The 23,555-nt window shown below is 35.3% G+C and overlaps 1 protein-coding gene and 1 long non-coding RNA gene across 4 annotated transcripts in view; one reads left to right on the top strand and one right to left on the bottom strand.

Annotated features, from left to right (window-relative positions):
- UNC13C (unc-13 homolog C) overlaps positions 1-11,346 on the top strand; it is an 860,874-nt gene extending 849,528 nt beyond the window's left edge. For all 3 annotated transcript variants that reach the window (XM_055537914.1, XM_055537913.1, XM_055537912.1), the window contains 3 exons: positions 5,309-5,401; positions 6,898-7,057; positions 9,512-11,346. In XM_055537914.1, the coding sequence (XP_055393889.1) occupies positions 5,309-5,401; positions 6,898-7,057; positions 9,512-9,797 (539 nt within the window). In that variant the 3' untranslated portion in view covers positions 9,798-11,346. The remainder of the gene's footprint in view (positions 1-5,308; positions 5,402-6,897; positions 7,058-9,511) is intronic.
- The window catches only part of LOC129621446 (uncharacterized), an 82,420-nt gene continuing 59,413 nt past the window's right edge, over positions 549-23,555 (bottom strand). Inside the window, exon 6 of the long non-coding RNA XR_008699363.1 lies at positions 549-5,392. This is a non-coding gene — a long non-coding RNA (uncharacterized LOC129621446). The remainder of the gene's footprint in view (positions 5,393-23,555) is intronic.

Genomic DNA, 23,555 nt, shown 5'->3' with positions numbered 1-23,555 from the left:
CACACACAGGCCCAGAGTTAGGATGTGCAAGTGGATGATGAGAGAGCAGCAATTTGGGAAAGGGAAAATCGTACCTATGCATTTAGAGTACCTTTTAAAAAGTTTTAGGCACATTTCTATAGCTGTTAGTTGTTTTCAAACAGCATAAAATGTCTCCTCTGTAACTAAGAGCACATATTTTCCAAATTCAAGTTTTATATATTTTCTAATAAAAATCAGATTCTATAACAACACAAAGCCTATAAGTTACCTTGGTAAAGTTTCCGATTAGGAACCCAGATGAAGAAATGGCACCTCCTGCTGAGCGCTTTGATGGAAAGCTTTTCTCATTTACAAACTTGTTAAATCAATAACTTTCCTGACCATCACTTCTAGATGTTTACTCTGGAAACAAACCAGCCATTGCTCCATGACTGCTTATGGTAATACTGACATGATCACCCATAAAAGTCTTGATCACAAACCCACATACTGAGCAGACTCTGATCTTTAGTATAACAACAGAGACAAATACACAACCTGAATGCATTTTCACTCTCTCATTTACTGTGATTTCAACAATAGTTAAACAAACCATATAACCTTTAGCAATCAAGAAAACTCATTTCACGGAATTCTTGGTTCACGAAAGGTTTTACATCATAGTGGGAAAGAATATTCCCTAAAAGACATTCAACATGAGGGCTCTTAAAAACTTTCCATCTCTAGTGTACTCAACCCAGAAAATTTTACTGAAGAAACTAAGAATTCCAAAGTTGTTGGGGAAAACTCTAGTCACTCTGCTTTTGTCTTACAGCAGTATTTGATTTAGATAACTATAGTGTCAATGGATTTTTCTCTCTAATTTTCTATGAATCTTCAAGGTATTTAATAACTTTGGAATACTCTTAAGAATTATTATTATCATAAACCTGGATCCATTTACCAGCAGCTCTTACGTGCAAGGCACATAATATCTTACATATTTTTCAAAATTATCCTTTTTTAGCCTCGTTATAATGTTGCCAGGTAGATGGGATTATCAACACTTTACAAATAAGGACATGCAAATTCACAGTTTTAAACTGTTAATGTGTGACAGACAGATTCATGATCAGGGAAGTCTGGTTTCATTGCCCAGGGATTTAATTCTTTGTTATACATGTCTTATAATTCAAGGGGCACCATAAACATTGTGGTCTATGTATAATAGTGTTTGAGGAGATCAAAAATATAACCACAGATTATTTCTAGAATAGTAGAAAAAAAATATTTTATTGTAGAGGTATTTGGACAGAGCTTCATTGGATAATGGAGGAAGGGTGTTCTAAACATTTGTTTTGAGTTGATGAAAACATAAAGAAAGGTTTGAAAAAATTAAGCCAAAGACAGTATGGACCAGAAGTGCTGATGAAGGAGAGGTCATCAGGAGCATCCTAGCAAAGGGCCGTGTTTTGGGATTTGACTCAAGGTATAATAGGATGCAAGTAGGAGGTTTTCCAAAAGGGATTGCAGTGATTAAAAAATGATCTTTTATACAGATGAGACAAATTCTTTCAAAACCTAAATTTGACTATGCCACCCATAGCCAAAATCTTAAAAGACTTCTCAGTAGCTCCAAGATAACGTCTAACAATTTTTAAATGACATTCAAAGTACCAACATTTTCTCTAACATTCCCTATTGTTACTTCATCTATGCTCCATACATCCTGAACTCCTCACAGTTTCCAGGACACACCATTCTGTTTTATGCATCCACATATGGGAACATGCTATTTCTTGCTTCTCTGTCTAAAAAAAAAGTGAATTTCAGAAACTAAACCTTCAAGAGCCTCTTAAAGCATTTTCTCCCCTGAAAGAAATCCATCATGATAATCGTTGTTAAACAGTGAATGCCCATATTTTACATCTTATCCCCCACCAAGATTGTCTCAATGTTCAAGACCTAAGAATATTACAAAAATACCAGGGACACTTCCATTAAAGTTATGAACAAATCAAAGATGTTAACTCTATTAGCCAAGGTTACAGAAGGAATCAGATGGCACACCCACACTTGAAAAAGACTCAGTGGAGAAACTATGGACAACAGATGGGCAGGATAAAGAGAGACCAGAAAGAGTAGTAAACTAACCTCACTGACAAATAACAAGGGAGGAAAAAGCTCCTAGAACCAGGAATGAGACTCACCTGCTGAGGGATGGTGAGGGCAATGTCGCCTTTTTGGTTGCAAGATTCTTCCAGCAAAATGGTGACACCATAGGAAGGAAACTAAAGAAATAAATATCTGACCTGAGTCTACTGCCTCTTTCGCATATCTTGCCAGGACTTCTCACCATCTATAGAGCATAGAGACCACTGACTTGTCCATCTAGGGGCAGAGGACAGAGTGGAGAAGGGTGAAAAATGAATCTGGAGAGCCAAGTGAAGGATAACAAACATATCCACTTTTAACACTGTCATGGCATGTAGTATTACAAATATAAGCCAATAAAATTAGCCAAGGCAAATATTAAGAGGTATAAAAACTGGACAGGAGAAGTGTAATTCATTGAAAATAATACATGTGTATACTTACAAAACTCAAAACGAGTAATGAAAATATTTCATTAAAAATTCAGTTGGCTGAATAAAAAAATATACAAAAATCACTAGCCTTCCTGTTATCCAATATAATGGAAAAGGGATCCCATTTAAAATAGAATGAGATGTAATAACTAGGAATAAGCTTTTTAACTGTTCAAGATTGACATGAAGAAAAATGTAAAGCATAATTAGAATACACAAAAGGAGACTTAAATAATGGCAAGATATGTTCTATTCTTCATATCACAAGGATGTCACCAGTTTAGGGATGATGTCAAACTATTTAATTTTCCCAAAAAATATTACCAGTCCCTCTTATGTGTCCTACTTTCTACTGCATAGACACCTCCCTTACTGATATCAACATCCGGGTACACACCATGTTAGTTACGTGCACTGTTAGAAGGTTATTCAGGTTTTTAAGATGTTGTTCTGCCCACGTTAAAGTTTTAGTCAGTTATTGGATTAAAAGCTCTCTTTCTCTCTCTACAAACAGGGGAAAATAGTGACTCTAGCAGTAGAAGGAGGAAAGGAGAAGGAGGAAGCCGTGGCTTCTCTGATGTGCACTGTTCCTCTTTCTCCTGGTGGCAATTTCCATGATATTGAGGAAGAGAGAAAGAGAGAAAAGAGACAGATGAGTCTTTATTTAAGCCAACACAATATTGTAAGGCAATTATCCTTCAATTAAAAATAAGTAAATAAATAAAAAAAAAACTGCAATGCTGACCATTAGTAGTCATTATCTATCTAAGGGTCACTGTCTACTCAGTTAGTAGTAGAACTTTTCCAGATCCTTCTCTTAGCGGAAGAACAAGCTTGGTAGAACTGGCTGGTGTGAAATGTATTTTCAAGTAGTTCCCCAGGGCATCGATGAACTCTTCCAAAACTCAAGACCTAGCCACTTTTTCCTGCTGCACCCCACCTGGGTGTATGGGCACATACATTCCTTTGAGATGCTTGCCTCTTCACCATGTTGTTGACAATCCCTGATAAAATCAGAGCCTATGGTCACATTTTCCCTCTCTTGTCCCCAAACACTGGCACTTCAAGCCCATTCAGGAGCCATCTCCCATATTTCTCAGCAACTGTGACCTTAAGCAGAGAGGGAGGTCCCAGCACACACTTGGCCGTGCTCAGGTCATACTGTCTGCTAAGTAGGCAGCCAATTAAAAAATGAAATGCTCATCTAGCTGGCACTTTCAGAGTACTTCTCTTGGAATTTTCTTCACTTCAGGAAAAGGAAACACTTCTCACAAGCAATGAGCAGCTCCTTGGCTAATGCCCGAAGTGATCACTTTCTGTCTTTCAGTCCTTTTATTAACAAATGGTTGGGGCAGGGTCGGGCTGAGAGTGGTGCTTGTGGTGAACCAGGTTTTCTCAGTAGATCCTGTTAAGAGGTTCTGGCTGAAATGTAGTGATTTTTTTTCTCAAGTTAGAAACTGAAAGTCTCTTAGAATCTCTTCTTTTCTGCTTAGTCATTAGCCATTTATTTCATGAAAATAAGATTCTTATTAATCTCATATATATTGCAAATGGTTAAAATCTCTGTTGGGCAAAATGAGGTTCCACCTACCTTTGATAAATACCATTTCTAGAAATTATACTATAAACTTGTAAACATGAAAAGTAATTATTTGTTATAGTTCATAAGAGCAAGAGACTAGAAACCACCAAAGTGTGTTTAAATAAATAATGGTATGTCCATATAGTGGAATAAGGGCTAAATATTATTTTAAATATTTTAATGTTTTCATTATTTGTAAGCAGATTTTTTTTTAAGCAAGTATTCATGAAACCTTGACTTTGCAGTTAATGCTGTGATATTCCAGACCATATTAAAGAGTGGGACATAGCTTTGTATATGTGGAAATGGAATGATCTTAATACATTTTTAGGTAAAAAGACAAAGGTAAGGTAAAGGATAATTAGAGTGTGTGTTTCTATTTGAGAAAAAAATGTGTATGTTTATAGATGATATGTTAATAGATGTGTGTTTGTGTGTATATGAGGTTGATGCAATTATCCCTATTTTACAAATAAGAAAACCAAGACTTGAGAACATGGCAAATTCTGATCACAGAACCAGATGTGGCATGACTATGATTTGAATTCCAAGTGCCTAAATCACAGGCACTTTTCAATACAACATTCCTAACCCTTGACTAACTTTTATCAGGGTGGAATTGATTAATCCTTTTTATAATCATCAAATTATAAGTGTACCTGTTTAGAATATATCACACGATATGCAGCAGTGTGTGTGTGTTGCTCTTCCCTGGTCTGAGTCTGGGCCTCATGAGGGCAGGTGCTCTGTAGAGCCATCTCTGTATCCTTGGTGCTCTGGTGCGGCACACCCAAGAAGAGCACTTCAGAAAGGAATGAAGGGCAGTGATACATCTTCATACGTAAGTGACAAGGAGAGCTTTATTAAGTGCCTAGAGTAAGGCAACTTCAAGTTTTTTTTTTTCTTTTTAACAATAGTAATACTAATAGGATGCCTTATGGTATCTGAGGACTGTGTGAAAGTTTAGCTAAATGGGCTTAATATGATTATACCCAAGACTCAAACCTGCATAGCAAATCTAACTTAGTGAACATGTATCAGTATCTATTATGTGCTGTTAACAAAAAGAACCATTTGTTTCCACGATCACACTTTAAAGTTCCCGATGCACAGAATATCAATGTCCCTTATTAAGTGGTCTGGAAGGTCAGGCCAGTAAACTTTTGCTGATTTGCAGGTCGCCCCTCCAAAGATTCAGTGGGTCAGATATCTGTTCATGTGGACATCACCACCACTCCAGGAACCGGAGAGCATAAAGTCACTGTAAAAGGTATATTTTGGGTTCAGGTAGATCAAACAGCCTATAAGACTTTAACCTCTCAAAAAATAATTATATCCAAAATGTTTTTTCTGGAAACTCTGTTTTTTAAAATCTATATTAAATTATTTTAGGGCATGCTTAGAATACCTTCATGAATACAAAACTTTTGATTTAAAACAAAAGAAATTAATAGCATAAATATTTAACCTATATTACTTGAAAAGTCTAAATAGTTAAAATACATTGATAATTACATTTCAGAACTGTACGACTATGTTCTCTATGGTTGAGGCTGTTGTTGCCTCCAACTTACCAATGACATTTTAGATGTTAACTCAGTACATTCTTACTATCCACATAATCTACCTACTTTTTCTATGTGATTTTCAGCAACTGGTTTGATTTTTTTTTTAATGGGTGGTTGAATCAATTGGCTTTATATTAGAAAAATGAAATCTGAATTTAGGGGTCATTTTGAAGATGTAATTTAATGATTATTACTTTTCTCAATAGAACCATGTTCTATTTTTATATTATCATGGACAGGCACTTTAAATAGTATCTATTTGAATCAAAAGCATGGCCTTCTAATATATTTCAAAGTTTCACTACCTAAACTAACACTGTTATGGTATATAATAGATTATATACGGTATTAGTAAGCATACAGATAAATGGGCATGACTATATATGCCAGTGTTGTTAAACATTTTTCAAAAATATTTTGCTGATGTATATACCAAATGCTAGAGGTTTTATGAACCTCCTGAATGAGCAAGTTTAATTATAAGACACCTCCTTAAGGATATTATCACCATCATTAAAGAATGAGTGAAGATGTATGTATAAGAATGTTCACTTAAGTATTATTTATGATGCCTGAAATTAGGAAACTGCCATAATATGCAACAAGTGATTTGTTGAAATATTGAATGAAATCTACACACAATTAAATATTTGCAACTGGAAGATATATAATGAATTACAATGCTATCCATGATGGACTAAAAAAATGAAAATATTTTTAAGACTGCAACACATTATGATCCTATTCTGTATATAAGGATTGAAAACATCACACCAAAATATTAACAGTCGTTTCTTCTGAGTGATAAAATTATAAATTTTTCTTTTAATCTACTTTCTGTATATTTTCTAAATATTTCATAAACAGTCATAATTTTAATATGAGAAACATCATGTTGTCACCTAAACAAAAGTCATAACTTTTCAGTAGTAACAATTATCATTTTAATTACAGCTTTTTGCCATCCCAACACCACATGGCTTAGAGCTGAAAGCCCTATCAAGCATGCAGTCCAGAGAGAGAATTGTTTTTCCTAGTCCTAGTCAGTGGGGTTAGGGTGTTATTAAATGCAAGTTACAGCTTCATACATCATTTTTAAAAATAAATATCCACTTTAAAGATCAAAGGGAAAGCCTAGGATTCCACACATGGGTTTGCTAACACTTTATATTCCTTTCGTTTTCCTTCTATTTTTTAGTGATTGCTATTAATGACTTAAACTGGCAGACCACGGCAATGTTCCGCCCCTTTGTGGAAGTCTGTATGCTGGGACCCAACCTCGGAGACAAGAAGAGAAAACAAGGCACAAAAACAAAAAGCAACACATGGTCACCAAAGTATAATGAAACATTTCAGTTGTAAGTTATAACCCAGCTCCATTTTCCAACCAGGAAATAGGCCTTGTACAGCTACATTTACGGGGGACTCACAGAGTAGGAATGGCACCGGGCTTTGCTAAGGAGAGTGAAACCTGTATGTTTAAGGATTCCTGTTCATCACTGATCCAAGGCAAATGAAGAAAACTGTAACAGGATGGCTTTGCTCTCATGAAAGTCACACTCTAGATATTAAGAAAACTTGATAAACAAAATCATAAACAAATAAAAAGCTGTCATATGATAGTGAATACTAAGCATAGCATTAAACAGCATGATAGGGTGGTCCATTGGCTGCTAAGATGAAGTGTTCAGGGAAGCCTCTCTGACTTTTAAATAGGAACCTGAGAAAATAATGGGGCTAGTTGTAGCCAGGTTATTACACCACGGCACCTAAAGGAGAAGAGCTGTTACTAAAATTGGGACTGTGAAAACTTCCTATGTAGTCACTCACTCACTAGAAAAGTGACCTTCTGTGGAGACAGACAGCTTACTTGAGGAGCCTCACAGGCAAGAAGCCAAAGAAATAAAGTCTGCCCTCACTTGCATCGTTATCTCTGACTTTCCAATGATGCTCTTTTGGCTAAACCCCGCTGGAAGCCAGAGCACAGAGAAACTCAGTGGGTGCAGTCCTCACAGGTCAGCATCCTCCTGCAAAGTACAAGGAGAAGAATGCAGGTGGAGCAAACGGAAGTTATCTGGCACTGAAAGAAGTCAAGGATGACTCCTAGGTTTTGGCATAAGCAGTTGGGTAGATATTCACTTGCTGAGATGGGAGAGTAGGGACAGGCCATGAGGAAAGCAAAGACTTTCTTTTAAATCTATTAATCTAGAGATAGGTATTGTACATCCAAGAGGACATATCAAATATATGGTTAGACATAAATTGAGAATTATCTGTATATAGATGTAATTAATTCTACAAATCTAGATGAGCTGACCTAGGGACAGATAGGAAGCCAAGGGGGAGGGAACATGAGACAAAGCCCTAGGGCCTTTGATACACATACACACACACACACACACACACACACACACACACACACACATACATATGCACACACGCACACTTACCAAGCTTCCCTTACAGCTTTGATTCTTTGTTATTTCGTATTCTTGGTTTCCCAGAGACCTTTCAGCACTCTGTTTTCTAAATAATTAACTCTTACCACTCATTAAAACTTAACTATCCTACTACATCTATTAAAAAGGTTCTAATAATGCCTGCTAACAAATCAGCTCACAAGAGTTCACCTACCTACTCCTCCAAATTACACAAAAAAATTTGATCCAATTAAAAAGTCTTCCAAAAAGTTCTAGGAATACCTGAATAATGCAAAATTCAGATATAATGTGATGAGCTACCAAGACCACGATTCTGGGGAAAAGGCAGCATTTTGACTCATTTTAATTCACAAGAAGTCCCAGAGCCTGTCATATTTTGCCATTCTATTCTTTAGCACACCCCCCCAAGATTCCATTTTCCTGAGTGTCATTCAGACTGTCTTTAAATAAGTACACAGTTTAGTTGTCCATGTCTCGGAAACAAAAGTCTCACCTGGCAAAATATTTGATCAGAAAAAAGTCACTTAGAAAAGGAAGGAATCTGGAAGCTTGTACCACTGAGGAATAGAAGTGCATTCATTAGAAAGTCAGGACTATCTGAGGAGGAATTAAAATAAGGGACAGGGGGTATTATCCTCAGCATTTCACTGCCCAGCCTTCTTCATTAGGTTCAGTTCTGCATTGACAGGCTGTCTAGGGTCGTTATTAGAAGAGGCTAGCCTCAGCCCCAACCTTGACAGGTCTAACAGTTGCCATATGAAAGCACTGGCATTGAAGCACCAGGCACTGGTGGAACTGATTTACTCTGGAGATTTGTATCCAATTTAGCATCTTATGAATAGTGCTTGATAGTCTGAGCAGTGCATTTCCCTGAGAAAAGGCTCCTACATATAATAGCTTATCCAGGAGTCTGAGGTAGAGCAAGGAATTGGTAATAATGGATGTTGAAACAATGGCACAGAAACTCTTCCAAAAGGTACCCCTCCCCCCAGCCTGGCTTCCATGACCCTTAGTAGCCCCTCCTACCCCTATATCACTGGGGAGACCTTGCCCCCAATGATTAATGACAACATAATATTTTAATTCGAGTTTCTAGTAATATCCTTAACATCAGGGGGCAGTCAAGCATTTTTAAATTGATTTTCTATTTCTATCTAGGAAAAGAAGGAGTTTTTAAGTTAGATTGCTGAGTAATAGCAATGTAAATACATTCTAAGGAAAATTTAAAGAATATTTGCAGAGTTAAAATGCAGTGATACTTTATTTGCCAATACAGCATTCTAAACAATATATAAAATTTTCCACAGTCTATTAGAACAATATCGATCCCTATTTGAAAATGCTCAAAATCCCTGTTTTTAATCCACACAGCACCCTGAGTAAAGAAAACCGCCCAGGGGCCTATGAACTCCACCTTTCGGTTAAAGATTACTGCTTTGCCAGAGAAGATCGAATTATCGGAATGACAGTAATTCAGCTCCAGAATATAGCCGAAAAGGGGAGCTATGGGGCATGGTATCCCCTTTTGAAAAATGTCTCTATGGATGAAACCGGTCTGACTATCCTTAGAATCCTCTCTCAGAGGACCAGTGACGATGTGGCTAAAGAATTTGTAAGACTTAAATCTGAAACAAGATCTGCTGAAGAGAGTGCTTGAAACAATACCATACCCTAAGATAGCATCTCTGAGAACTCACAAACTCTGTTTGACTACTGCATGCATGTGCAAATACAGGGGAATGTTTATTTCACTACATTTCAGTGTTTGCCAGTGCTCAAGTACAGTGTCTACAAGGTGTGTGCGAAAACTGCAGAACTTTTATACCAATTCTGGTCTTTGAGAAATGTTCCATGAAGTGCCAAAATCATGATGTTAAGTGGAATATCCAGAGTATCTTTTAAAATGTTTATTTCGTTACCAATTTCTCATCCATTAAACATACTAAAACACAGTCTTTTGAGTTTGTCCGTTAGTTATCCTTGTTACATTGGTTTACATATCTGGTGGATATGAAATCATTTGTTACTCAGATTGTTTTATTTAGACTTACCTCATAATAGATGTCTTACAAATACCCTTTTCTACCATGACTAGAAATGCAGTTACTTCTAGAAAGCATTTGTAATTTTATAGTTGCGGATATATTGTGATGATTTTTGCATACAAAATAAAATAGAAAAGGTGGGAAATATTTTATGCTGACCGGTTTCCAACCTTTCTGAAATATCACTGTGAAGAAATGCTCTTAAAGCAAACTTATGCAAAGCAATGCTAAATAGTTTGTTAACATGTTTGATATATCAACAAAACTTTGTTCCTTAAAACTGCCAAGGTCACATCACATTTGTAAAAAAAAAAAAAAAAAGAAAAAAAGAGGTAAGTTGAAGCATTTGCCATCTAGCATTATGTCTTGGCTTTACCAAATTTCATTCTTTAGAAAGTCATAGGATTATTGGTTTAGAAGTACAATGGAAGGATTGTTTCTTAAAATTACCTATGATAATTACCTATACCGTTAGTGTTTTCCTTCTGACAGTTATGACTAACTCCTTCTTTACTGAGTGCTATCATCAGTTAAATGTTTCCTTTTTAGAAATACTCAACAATTTGTACTGAATGCAGCATTATTATATATTGCACTGGAGAAAAAAGTCATGTCTTCAGCTATTTAGTGAAAAATGTAAAATGATGTCTAAACAAATTGCTTACAATTTTGTAATTTATGTTATTTATAAGCCCAAGATGCATACAATGCAATAGGAAAACAACTTATTACAGCTCAGTAGATAAAAATATAACTAGGTTGGATTTTGAATATGAAATAGTTTATAAATATTTGCACTTTCTCTATTTTTATGGTTTGACTTTTTAGAGTCTGTACCTAAATAGTTGGCTATAGAACAGTACTTTGTAATTGTAACTTATGGTCATAACTGTTAGTGGGCAACATATACATGCAGAAAAAAGACCCTGTTAACAATGACTGCTTTGTGAACAAGCTGGTCCAATATGTTAAGAATAAGTGAAAAGTATCATGACTCCCAGAACCATGCTGTTACTGGGTGTGAAACCACAGACAGCAAGATCCACTAATTTATGTTAAATTGATAGGCAAGTGCTTTGTTAATAATGTCTTCAAATGCATAGTTCAATGCAATTCTCTGGCATATGCATTAATAAATGAATATATATTAAGCACATGTAATACTTGATTGTATCTTCTGCCTTTTTATTTCATATATGCAACATCATTCATTATTTAGGAATAAGAAATCCAGATCCTTTTTACTGGATAGAACACTCTTCACAATGTTTGGTTCTAGTATCTCATTAGAATTTGAGGGAAAAAAATCCAATTCTGTTTCTGGAAAAAGTTGCATATTACAAAATAATGAGCCTGAAAATAGGAAAAAAAAAAAAACTGATGTATCTACCTGTCTGCATGTCTCTGAATACTGTTAAGCTATGAAAAAATTCAACATACAAGATATAGACAAGCAACACCATTAAATAAAACTGTACATAACAAAAGGTTTCATTATTTTATTGAAGGATTCATTCGAGATTTAAAACGATTTTACAGAACATTGACTTGAGGAGTACATTAATGTCATAAAGCACAAGACCACTGAATAAATAGCAGTTTGGGTGTGCATTGATCACACAAAAAATTATGACCTAAGTATATTTCCAGTATTTGTTTAATTGGATCTATTCATTCTGTCTTTGTGTGTGTGTACAATATATATCAAACACTAATGGTGATGGTGTGAATTGTGTCTATTTATTAATATCATAAAGTACCAGTGCTAATTTTGAGATAGTTATAAATTCTACAGTCTTTGTTGTTTCTCCCAAGATATAAGTATTTGTTGTCTCTGGCATAATGCCTGTTGTGTTTACATAACCGAATTAGTCATCCCTCTGAAGTTCACAGCAACCTCCACCAACTATAGGCTCCATTAAAGTGTGAAGCTATTTATTTATTTTAGATAAAATGCACAAAGTTTGACTTTTCATCTGCAGATGAAAATTATGGTAGAAGTTCTCAAAGAAACACATGAAAATCAAATTTTGCTAAAAGGAGGTATTTAAAACCACAGTGAAACATTTATTATTTAAAGGGGTTTTCATGAATTATTATTTAAGGTAAGCAATCAGATGTCCTTATAACAGCCTGCTCTAATTCATCTATTTCTAGGATAATTTATGTATTGAATTTCCCTTAAACAAGGCACATTTATAAAAGACAAACCTAGCTTAACATTTTGCATTTGGTCTTTTAAAAAAATTTTGAAATGAGATTTATTTTCACTTTTTAATTTCTCTTATATAAAGATATGGCTACACTAAGCACCTTTAAGGAACTGTGGTGTTGAAGAAGACTCTTGAGAGTCCCTTAGACTGCAAGGAGATCCAACCAGTCCATTCTGAAGGAGATCAGTCCTGGGTGTTCTTTGGAAGGAATGATGCTAAAGCTGAAACTCCAGTACTTTGGCCACCTCATGCAAAGAGTTGACTCATTGGAAAAGACTCTGATGCTGGTAGGGATTGGGGGCAGGAGGAGAAGGGGACGACAGAGGATGAGATGGCTGGATGGCATCACCGACTCGATGGACATGAGTTTGAGTGAACTCCGGGAGTTGGTGGTGGACAGGGAGGCCTGGTGTGCTGCAATTCATGCAAAGAGTCAGACAGGACTGAGCAACTGAACTGATAGTAGTTTCAATCTCATACTCAATGAAAGGGAATCATGTCTGATTCCCCTGTTACCACTTGGCAGAATATGGGGATGCACAGAGAAGTGACTGCCTTACCTGGCATTTGCTGTGTTTAAAAGCACTCCAGTCCCTCGTTTGAAACAGCTGGTTCCTTGCTCACTCAGTCCCAGCTCTCTACAAATGAGTGATCTTTCTTGTTCAGGCAGCTGGTATTTGTTTTTCAAAATAAAAAACTAGGGTACATGACTTGATGGAGACTAAGCTCCAATTTGTGAATATCATATGATACTTATTTTAAAATATGTATTTTTCACATAACAATTTTGAAATCAGGATACATTTTATAGTCATTGTCATGGTATAGATTAATGAGTACTTTTCCCCCTTTTTAAATAGTAAATAATGGCTCATCTTGCAATGAAAAACTTCTTATAAGCAAATGTAGAAATAGTAGTAGTTAATTATCTTTTTAACAAATCACATATATTGTAATCTGCATATACTAAAATTATTATGTCAAGAAGCAACAATTAGAACCGGACGTGGAGCAAAGAACTGGTTCCATACTGGGAAAGGAGTACATCAAGGCTGTATTTTGTCACCCTGCTTATTAAACTTTTATGCAGAGTACATCATGCAAAATCCCAGGCTTGGATGAAGCACATGCTGGAATCAAGATTGCTGGGAGAAATGTGAATAACCTCAGATACGCAGATGACACCACCCTTATGGCCAAAAGTGAAGAGGAACTAAAGAGCCTATTGATGACAGTGAAGAGGAGACTGGAAAGTTGGCTTAAAACTGAACATTCAGAAAACTAAGATCATGGCATCCGGTTCCATCACTTCATGCCAAATAGATGGGGAAACAATGGAAAAAGTGACAGACTTTACTTTCTTGGGCTCCAAAATCACTGCAGATGGTGACTGCAGCCATGAAATTAACAGGTGCTTGCTCCTTGGAAGAAAAGCTATGACAAACCTAGACAGCATATTAAAAAGCAAAGACATTACTTTGCAGACAAAGGTCCATCTAGTCAAAGCTATGGTTTTTCCAGTACTCAGGTATGGATGTGCGAGTTGGACCATAAAGAAAACTGAAAGTGAAAGTTGCTCAGTTGTGTCTGACTCTGAGACCCCATGGACTGTATAGTCCATGGAATTCTCTAGGCTAGGATACTGGAGTGGGTAGCCTTTCCCTTCTCCAGGGGATCTTCCCAAGCCAGGGATCAAACCCAGGTCTCCCACATTGTGGGCAGATTCTTTACCAGCTGAGCCACAAGAGAAGCCCAAGTATACTGGAGTGGGTAGCCTATCCCTTCTCCAGGAATCAACCCTGTGTCTCCTGCATTGCAGACAGATTCTTTACCAACTGAGCTATCAGGGAAGCTCAATCATCCTCCAAAATTCCATTATCCAACTGCTTTTTAAACAAACTCTCCCTCTACATTTAGCTCCTGGCAGCCCTGATCTATTTTCAGTCCCCCTGGTTTTATGTTCTCCAGAATGTCATAGAAATGGGATCATAGTAGGTATCCTTCTGAGCCTAATTTCTTTCATTAGGCATTATTCATTTGAGTCATCTATTTTATGGCATCTATCAACTGTTTTCACTGCTGAGTAGTACCCAATTACATAGATATACAAGAATATCTGTTCAGTTACCAGTTCAAACACATCTGGGTTGTTTTCGGTTTTTGGATGATTATGAACAAAGCTGTTATAAACATTTCTATACAGGATTTTATATGACTGTAAGTGTTTATTTCTCTTAAAGGAATACATACTAATGGAATTTATGGGTTATATTATACAGCTAACTTTATGAAAAAGTATCAAATGATTGTATCATTTTATATTCCCAGCAGCAATGGGTAAGAGTTCCAGTTGCTCCAAATCCCTGAAGCACTTGATATTGTCAGGTTTTGTTTTTGTTTCTATTTTAGTTTGCAGTCTGTTGATGATCAACACTGTTGAGTATAAGCAAAGTACATTTGTTTATTTCTCATCCATATATCATCTTTGGTGAGTGTCTGCAAACCTTCTGTCCATTTATTCAACTGGTATTTTGTTTTATTATTGTTGAATTTGGAGACATCTTTGTGTATTGGATATATAAGTCCTTTTTCAGATACGAGACTCACAACTATTTCACCCTAGTCTGTGGCTACTCCTTTCATTGTCATAACAATGTCTCTCAGAGAACAAAAATATTAAATTTTGAAAAAGTCATTTATAGTTTTTCTTTTATGGATCATGGCTTTGCTGTTTAAAAACTCTTTGCCTCACTCAGTCACAAACATTTTCTCCCATGTTTTATCAAAGAAGTTTTATAGTTTTAGATTTTACTATTTGGTCTATGATCCATGATCCATTTTGAAATTAGTTATTTAGTTCAATTATAGGATGTGAGGTTCAGGTTGAGGTTTATTATTTCTAATTTACTAATTAATTTGAAACGCTGGACTGGAAGAAACACAAGCTGGAATCAAGATTGCCGGGAGAAATATCAATAACCTCAGATATGCAGATGACACCACCCTTATGGCAGAAAGTGAAGAGGAACTAAAAAGCCTCTTGATGAAAGTGAAAGTGGAGAGTGAAAAAGTTGGCTTAAAGCTCAACATTCATAAAACGAAGATCATGGCATCCAGTCCCATCACTTCATGGGAAATAGATGGGGAAACAGTGAAAACAGTGTCAGACTTTATTTTTCTGGGCTCCAAAATCACTGCAGATGGTGACTGCAGCCATGAAATTAAAAGATGCTTACTCCTTGGAAGGAAAGTTATGGCCAACCTAGATAGCATACTCTAAAGCAGAGACATTACTTTGCCAACAAAGGTTCATCTAGTCAAGGCTATGGTTTTTCCTGTGGTCATGTATGGATGTGAGAGTTGGACTGTGAAGAAAGCTGAGTGCCGAAGAATTGATGCTTTTGAATTGTAGTGTTGGAGAAGACTCTTGAGAGTCCCTTGGACTGCAAGGAGATCCTACCAGTCCATTCTGAAGGAGATCAGCCCTGGGATTTCTTTAAAAGGAATGATGCTAAAGCTGAAACTCCAGTACTTTGGCCACCTCATGCGAAGAGTCGACTCATTGGAAAAGACTCTGATGCTGGGAGGGATTGGGGGCAGGAGGAGAAGGGGAAGACAGAGGATAAGATGGCTGGATGGCATCACTGACTCGATGGACGTGAGTCTGAGTGAATTCCAGGAGTTGGTGATGGACAGGGAGGCCTGGCGTGCTGCGATTCATGGGGTCACAAAGAGTCGGACACGAGTGAGCAACTGAACAGAACTGAACTTGCATAAGGAAATTGTTCCAATACCACATGACACCATTAATTGAAAAGACTATACTTTTTCCTGTGAATTATCTTTGTACTTTTGTCATAAATCATTTAACCAAATGTGTGTGAGTCTATTTTTTAAATCTCTATTTCCTTCCCTAGAGAAATTCCTACCTCTTCACCAATTTGACACTGTTTTAATTACTGTAGCCTTGTATTGTCTTAAACTGTGAGTTTTCCATGTTGTGTGTGTGTTTTTTTTAATGTCAGCTGTTCTAGTAATTTTGCATTCTTTAAAAAATTAAAATACTACTGGAATTTTGGGATTTTACTGAACCCACAAATCATTTTGAAGACAGCTGACATCTTAACTGTGAACTGTCATCAATCTAATGAATGCAATACTTGTCTCCATTTATTTAGATCTTCATTGATTTCTCTCGTCAGTGTTAGTTTTCAGCATAAAGATGCTACCAAGTATTTCTTCTGTATGTGCATGTATAATAGTGTACACAGGAACTTGAGAAAAAAATTCAAATTTCAATTCTTCATTTTTGTATAGAAATTGATTCTTGTATATTAGCACAGTTCCCATAACCTCACTAATCTTTCTTCTTCTTTGCAATATCTGTTTGGTAGATTCCTAAGTTTCTACATTGACAATCATGTCGAGAGGCATTTTTTTTCTTTCCATTTGCATGCATATTATTGCTTTTCTTTCTTTAATGCACTGGCTATAGCTTCTAGTACAGTCTTGTTTTCTTTTTTTTTTTTGAGAACAAGGAGGAAGTATTTATGCAGATTTAATCATATCATATACAATACAAACTTGTAGCACTGCTAATGACCCTAGAAAGAATTCCACTTCAGTGGTCTCAAACTATTTATAATAACTGAAATCCCTCTGTAATGTATTCACACCACAATATATAAGGAAGAGGCACAATTTTTATTTTTTATATTAGTTTTATCCATTTGTTAATACATTAGCTTCCTATTTTAATCTGTTCTCATAGCATACAATATTACAGCTAGAGTTTAAGAAGATAGGCTTGACTTGTTCTCAATCTCAGGGAGAAACCATTCTTCCCCATTAAATATGATGTTAGTAAGTAAATAAATATGATGTTAGTAAGTAAGTGTTTATCACTCGGTCGTGTCTGACTCTTTATGACCCCATGAACTGTAGTCCACCAGGCTCTTCTGTCCATGGAATTCTTCAGGCAAGAAAACTGGAGTGGGTAGCCGTTCCTTTATCCAGGGGATCGTCCTGACCCAGGGATTGAACCCAGGTCTCCCTCACTGCTGGCAGATTCTTTACTGTCTGACCTACCAGGGAAACCCCAAATATGAAATTCCTTCCTAATCCTACTTTGCTGAGAGTTTTAATCAAAAATGATTTTTGAATTTTGTCTAATGATTTTCTGCATCAATTCAGATAATCATATAATTTGTGTTCTATAGTTTGTGAATATGGTAAACTACATAGACTGATATTTTAATTTTTGAAGCAGCTTTGCATTTCTAAGATGAACCCCACTTGGTCATGATGTATTATCTTTCTGCATATTGCTGAATTCAATCTGGTAATATTTTATTGAATATTTAACATTTATATTCATGGATTCTATTGATCTATAGTTTTATTCTCTTGTAATGTTTTTGTCTTGTTTTGATATCAGGATATTTTTTGCCTCCTAAAGAGTTGGAAACTGTTTCCTGCATTTCTATTTATTTTATTAATCTTTAAAAAGAACTAACTTTGATTTCACTGATTTTCTCTTTTTTTCTGTTTTAAATTTCATTCTTTTATGTTATATCTTTATTTTCTTCCATTTGTTTGATATAGGTTTAATTTTCTCATCCAATTTATTAAAGTGGGACCTTAGATTATTCATCTTTGTCTTTTGAAATGTAAGCACTTAATGCCACGAATCTTCTAAACACTGCTTTAACTTCATCCCATAAATTTTGATAAGCTATATTTTGTCTTTATGCAGTTAAAAATATTTTCCAATTTTCATTGTGACTTCTTTGACCCATAAGTTACAAATTTTGTGTCTTGTTAAATTTCCAAATATTTGGGGAATTTTACAAATATTTTCTCTTACTTATTTCTAGTTTGATTTCATTATACTTGGAGAATATACTTTATATGATATCAGTTCTTTAAATTTGATAAGATTTCTTTTATGATCCAAGAGATGCATGGTGAATATCATATGCAGAAAATAATCTACTTATTATTATAATTTTATAATCATAATTTTAGAGTTATAATTTTAAGGCATCTATGAAGAAATCTAACAAAGTCAAGTTGATAGGAAGTATTCTTCTGATCATCAATATTTTACTGATTTTTTTGTTTCACTTTGAGAAGAATGTTGAAATCTCCAAATATAATTATGAATGTATTTGTTGTTTCATTCCTATCTGCTTTATTTTGAAGGTCTATTGTTAGGTGCATGTATGTGTGTGTGTTTAGTCACTCAGTCGTGTCCAACTCTTGGGGACAACATGGACTGTAGCCCACCAGGTTCCTCTGTCCATGGAATTCCCCAGGCAAGAGAATATATACATTTAGGTGCATATATATTTAGGATTATGATGTTTTTCTCATTGGGTTATGTAATATTCCTCTTTCATGCTGGTAACTTTCCTTGTTCTAAAACCTGCAATAACTAATAGTAGTATAGTTTTCTTTAGGGTTTGAGTGGTATACCTTCTTCCACTGTTTTGCTTTTAAACTATCTGTATCACTATATTGAAAGTGTGATAATAGTACCTAGCACCTATATGACATACATGGGTCTTTTTAAAAAATCTAATTTGACAGTGTTTATATGGTATATTTTGACCATTTAACAAAGCTAATTAATTAGATTTTTTAAATTGCCAAAAATCTGATATGAGATAGCTGAAATAAAAAGACTCATAATGTATTGGTCTTTTGATTTCTTTAGATTATTGGACAGAGTGAAGTAAGTCAGACAAAGACAAGTATGATATTGCTTATATGTGAAATCTTTTTTAAAAAATGGTACAAATAAACTTATCTATAAAACAGAAATAGAGTCATAGATGTAGAAAACAAACTATGGTTACCAAGAGAGAAAGGCAGGGAGGGATAAATTGGAAGATTAGGATTGACATATACCTACTACTATATATAAAATAAATAAATAAATAATGGCCTACTGTCTAAAACAGGAAACTCTACTCAATTCTGTAATGACCTATATGGGAAAATAATCTAAAAAAGAGTGGATATATGTATTATAAGTGATTCACTTTTCTGTATAGAAGAAACTAACACAACATTGTAAATCAACTATACTCCAATAAAAATTACTTTTTTAAATAAAATCATTTAGGCTACAAATTTAAAAGGTTTTACAGACTCAAGTTGTAAGTGTCTACACTTGGATTTCTTGAAAAAGATGTGATAGAATCATAAAATGTAAGAGCTAAGAGTAATCATGCAGATAATTTAATCAAAATTCTTAAGAAACTGAGACCCAGAGGTATATAATGACTAGCCTAATATCAACTAGTTAATAACATAATATGATACTGGAATCCTATGAGCTAATTTTCCTAAACTTATCTTCTGTGCCTCACCTCAATACCTTGTCTGGGGCACTTCTACTTACTCTAAAATCAGTCCTACAGGGCTGCCTCCAGAAAGCAAAGGGATGAAGTTCAGCCAAACTGTGATTTTATCCCAAAAGTGGTATTTAAATTAGCCTGTTAATTCTCACATTTTTTAAAGCAATGATATTAGGTGGAGATCAAACCAGTCAGTCCTAAAGGAAATCAGCCCCGAGTGTTCATTAGAAGGACTGATGCCGACGCTTCAATACTTTGGCCACCTGATGTGAAGAGCTGACTCATTGGAAAAGACCCTGATGCTGGGAAAAAAACGAAGGCAAAAGGAGAAGAGGATGACAGAGGATGAGATGCTTGGATGGCATCACTGACTCAATGGACATGAGTTTGAGCAAACTCAGGGAGACGGTGATGGACAGAGAAGCCTGGCATGCTGCAGTTCACGGAGTTGCAAAGAGTTGGACACGACTTAGCAACTTAACAACAACATTAGATGGTTGGGTATTCTCTCTTGTAAATATAGCATTATAGAAAAGGGAGGTTAACATCATTGATAAATGCTAATCATCTTTTATTTTTATATATACCTAGATGATTTGATTTAATTTTAATGAATCATATCCTGTGAACATGGTTTTAATTTCAACTTTATATATGAGGAAACTGAACCTTGGAGAATTTAAATCACTTGGCAAGATTCATATACATTCTTACCTGTTTATGCCCACATAAATACATGGACATATTCATAGCCAATTATAAACTGTATTAAGATGGAAGAAAAATGTTCCATTCACAGCAGCAACAGAAAGTTTAAGGTGCTTAGGAAGAATCTAACCACGTATAAAGACTTGTGTAAGAAAATTTAAACTCTATTAACGGGCATAGATGACAACAGAAAACAAAAGAAAACATAGGTTTCTTTATGAAAGAAAGACAAGGCTCAATATACTTACTTCCAAATTAATCTGTCAATGAGTTTCATTACATTTTAATAAAGAAAAAACAATATATTTTCTAATTGACTACAAACTAATTTAAAAATTCATATGAACGCAAAAGAATAGTCAAAGCAATTTTGAAGAATGATCAAGTACCCACCCAGCTGTGCACTTCTAACAGGTTTCATGATTTGTCATAATGCTGTAGTAAATAATGTATGTTTTTACATTGCAGGCAGATTCTTTACCAACTGAGCTATCAGGGAAGCCCCACTTTACATAAAGGTAGATAAATAGACAAATAAATAGAATAGATTCCCTAGAAACAGATCTATGAATATCTGAGAATTTGATATCAAGTTGTATAGTGTAGACTTTTAAAAATATATTAAAATATATATATATACATTATATATATTTAATAAATGTATATATTCTGTATTTGTAAAGAAATAGATTAAACTAGATCTCAATGCCAAACTAAAAATGAAATCCAGATGAATTGAACACCTAGGAATTAATAGTCAAACTAATATTTTAGAAGAAAAATATTAACTTCACCACAGAGAAATTAGGAACAACTTTTAAAACAAAATTTCAAGCATAAAAGATAAATTTACACATAACTAAAATTTTAAACTTTTTAATGACTAAAGGAACAAAGTTAGGAGAAAGTCAAATAAAAAATATTTTAACAAGCTTAATAAACTCAACTACATTATGGCACATATTTTTAAAAATTACTTAAAAACTGTTAGAAAAATGCAGGAAATTATCACTAAGCAATTCACAAAAGAGAAACACCAGTGATAATAAATATATTTAGAGATGTTTTCTTTCAATAGAAATAATTTTTTTAAAAAGGCAAAACATCTCTCTGACTGGAAAAATATGTGAAAAAGTTTATCAAGAATTAACATGATAGTTTGAACAATCCCTCATCCATGTCATTAACAAGATCTAAGAAGACATTATGTCCATGGCTTCCCTGATGGCTCAGTGGGTAAAGAATCCACCTGCAATGCAGGAGACACAGGAGACTCAGGTTTGATTCCTGGGTCGGGAAGGTCCCCTGGAGGAGGAAATGGAAACCCACTCCAGTATTCTTGCCTGGAGAATCCCATGGATAGGGAAGCCTGGCATGCTGCAATCCATGGGGTCGCAAAGAGTTGGACACAACTGAACAACTGAACTGAACTGTCCCAACACTATGATAACACTGTGAAAATAGGTGTAAACGTATTCATGATGATCCTCTCCTTTGTTCCTCTCCCTTCTAAACTCCCAAGGCTAAACTTTACAGCTTAAAGAGATAGTGTCCATCCAGTGTAGCCTCTCTTTGAGAGTTCAGAGAAAACCTTCTGACCACTAGATGTTTCCCAGTGGTGCAGCACCAAATAAAAGTTGGTAATAGTGGCTCTTTAGTACCAAAAACTCTGTCCTGGGGCTCCATCTCTCCATTCTTCAACATACTGGGGGGCATTCACTATGTTTTACTCAAGTTTTTCTTCTGAAATAATTTGTAAGAAAGATACTCCATTTAAAATTATGTGAATGACTTACAGCTTTTTAATAACAATCAAGATTGCTGGGAGAAATATCAACAACCTCAGAGATGCAGATGATACCACACTAATGGCAGAAAGTGAAGAGGAACTAAAGAGCCTCTTGATGAGGATGAAAGAGGAAAGTTAAAAAGCTGGCTTAAATACTCAACATTCAAAAAACTAAGATCATGGCATCTGGTCCCATCGCTTCATGGCAAATAGATGTGGAAAAAGTGGAAACAGACAGATTTTATATTCTTGGGCTCCAAAATCACTGTGAATGGTGACTGCAGCCACAGAATTAAAAGACACTTGCCTCTTGGAAGAAAAGCTATGACAAACCTAGACAGTGTATTAAAAAGCGGAGACATCACTTTGATGACAAAGGTCTGTACAGTCAAAGCTATGGTCTTTCCAACAGTTGTGAACAGATGTGAGAGTTGGACCATAAAGAAGGCTGAGCACCAAAGAATTGATGCTTTAGAATTGTGATTCTGAAAAAGACTCTTTAGAGTCCCCTGGACTACAAGGAGACCAAACCAGTCAATTCTAAAGGAAATCAACCCTGAATATTCATTGGAAGGACTGATGCTGAAGCTGAAACTCCAATACTTTGGCCACATGATGTAAAGAGCTGGCTCTCTGGTAAAGACCCTGATGATGGGAAAGATTGAAGGCAGGAGAAGGGGACAACAGAGGATGAGATGGTTGGATGGCATCACCAACTCGACTTGAGTTTGAGTAAGCTCAGGGACATAGTGAAGGACAGGGGAGCCTGGCATGCTGCAGTCTATGAGGTCACAAAAATCAAACATGACTTAGCAACTGAACAACAAAATAGTCATTTATAGTCATTATTATCATACATGCACAAAATAACTTTTAACTCAGAATTAACAGTCAAGAAATTTAACACACTTATATCTGGGGGATTTGGATTTTTTTGTTTTGTTCTACTTTTTAGTTTCCTGGCCTTTTGCAGCCTTCCATTTGTTTTGGAGAAATTAACTCTATTATTTAAAATATGAATATTTTTAAGATCAAGCTGTTTTCACTTCATATTTGTTATTATAATCATTCTTTAATATAATAAATTATTTATGTTTACCTCATCAATATTTCTGCCTTGAGTGGTTAGTTCTTTTAGTTAGTTGACCTTTGAGTTTTATTGGTCTCAATGCTTAATGACTAATTACTACCATCAACTGAGAGCTAGAATATGCCAGTCACTATTCTAAATGCTTTAAATGGATCAACTTATTTAATATTCACAGTACCATTATGAGGTTGATACTATAATAACCT

The sequence above is a fragment of the Bubalus kerabau genome, chromosome 10 (assembly GCF_029407905.1).
Source record: "Bubalus kerabau isolate K-KA32 ecotype Philippines breed swamp buffalo chromosome 10, PCC_UOA_SB_1v2, whole genome shotgun sequence".
Taxonomy (NCBI): Eukaryota; Metazoa; Chordata; class Mammalia; order Artiodactyla; family Bovidae; genus Bubalus; species Bubalus kerabau.
The sequence above is the reverse complement of the archived record's forward strand: the minus strand, read 5'-3'. Positions and strand labels throughout refer to the sequence as shown.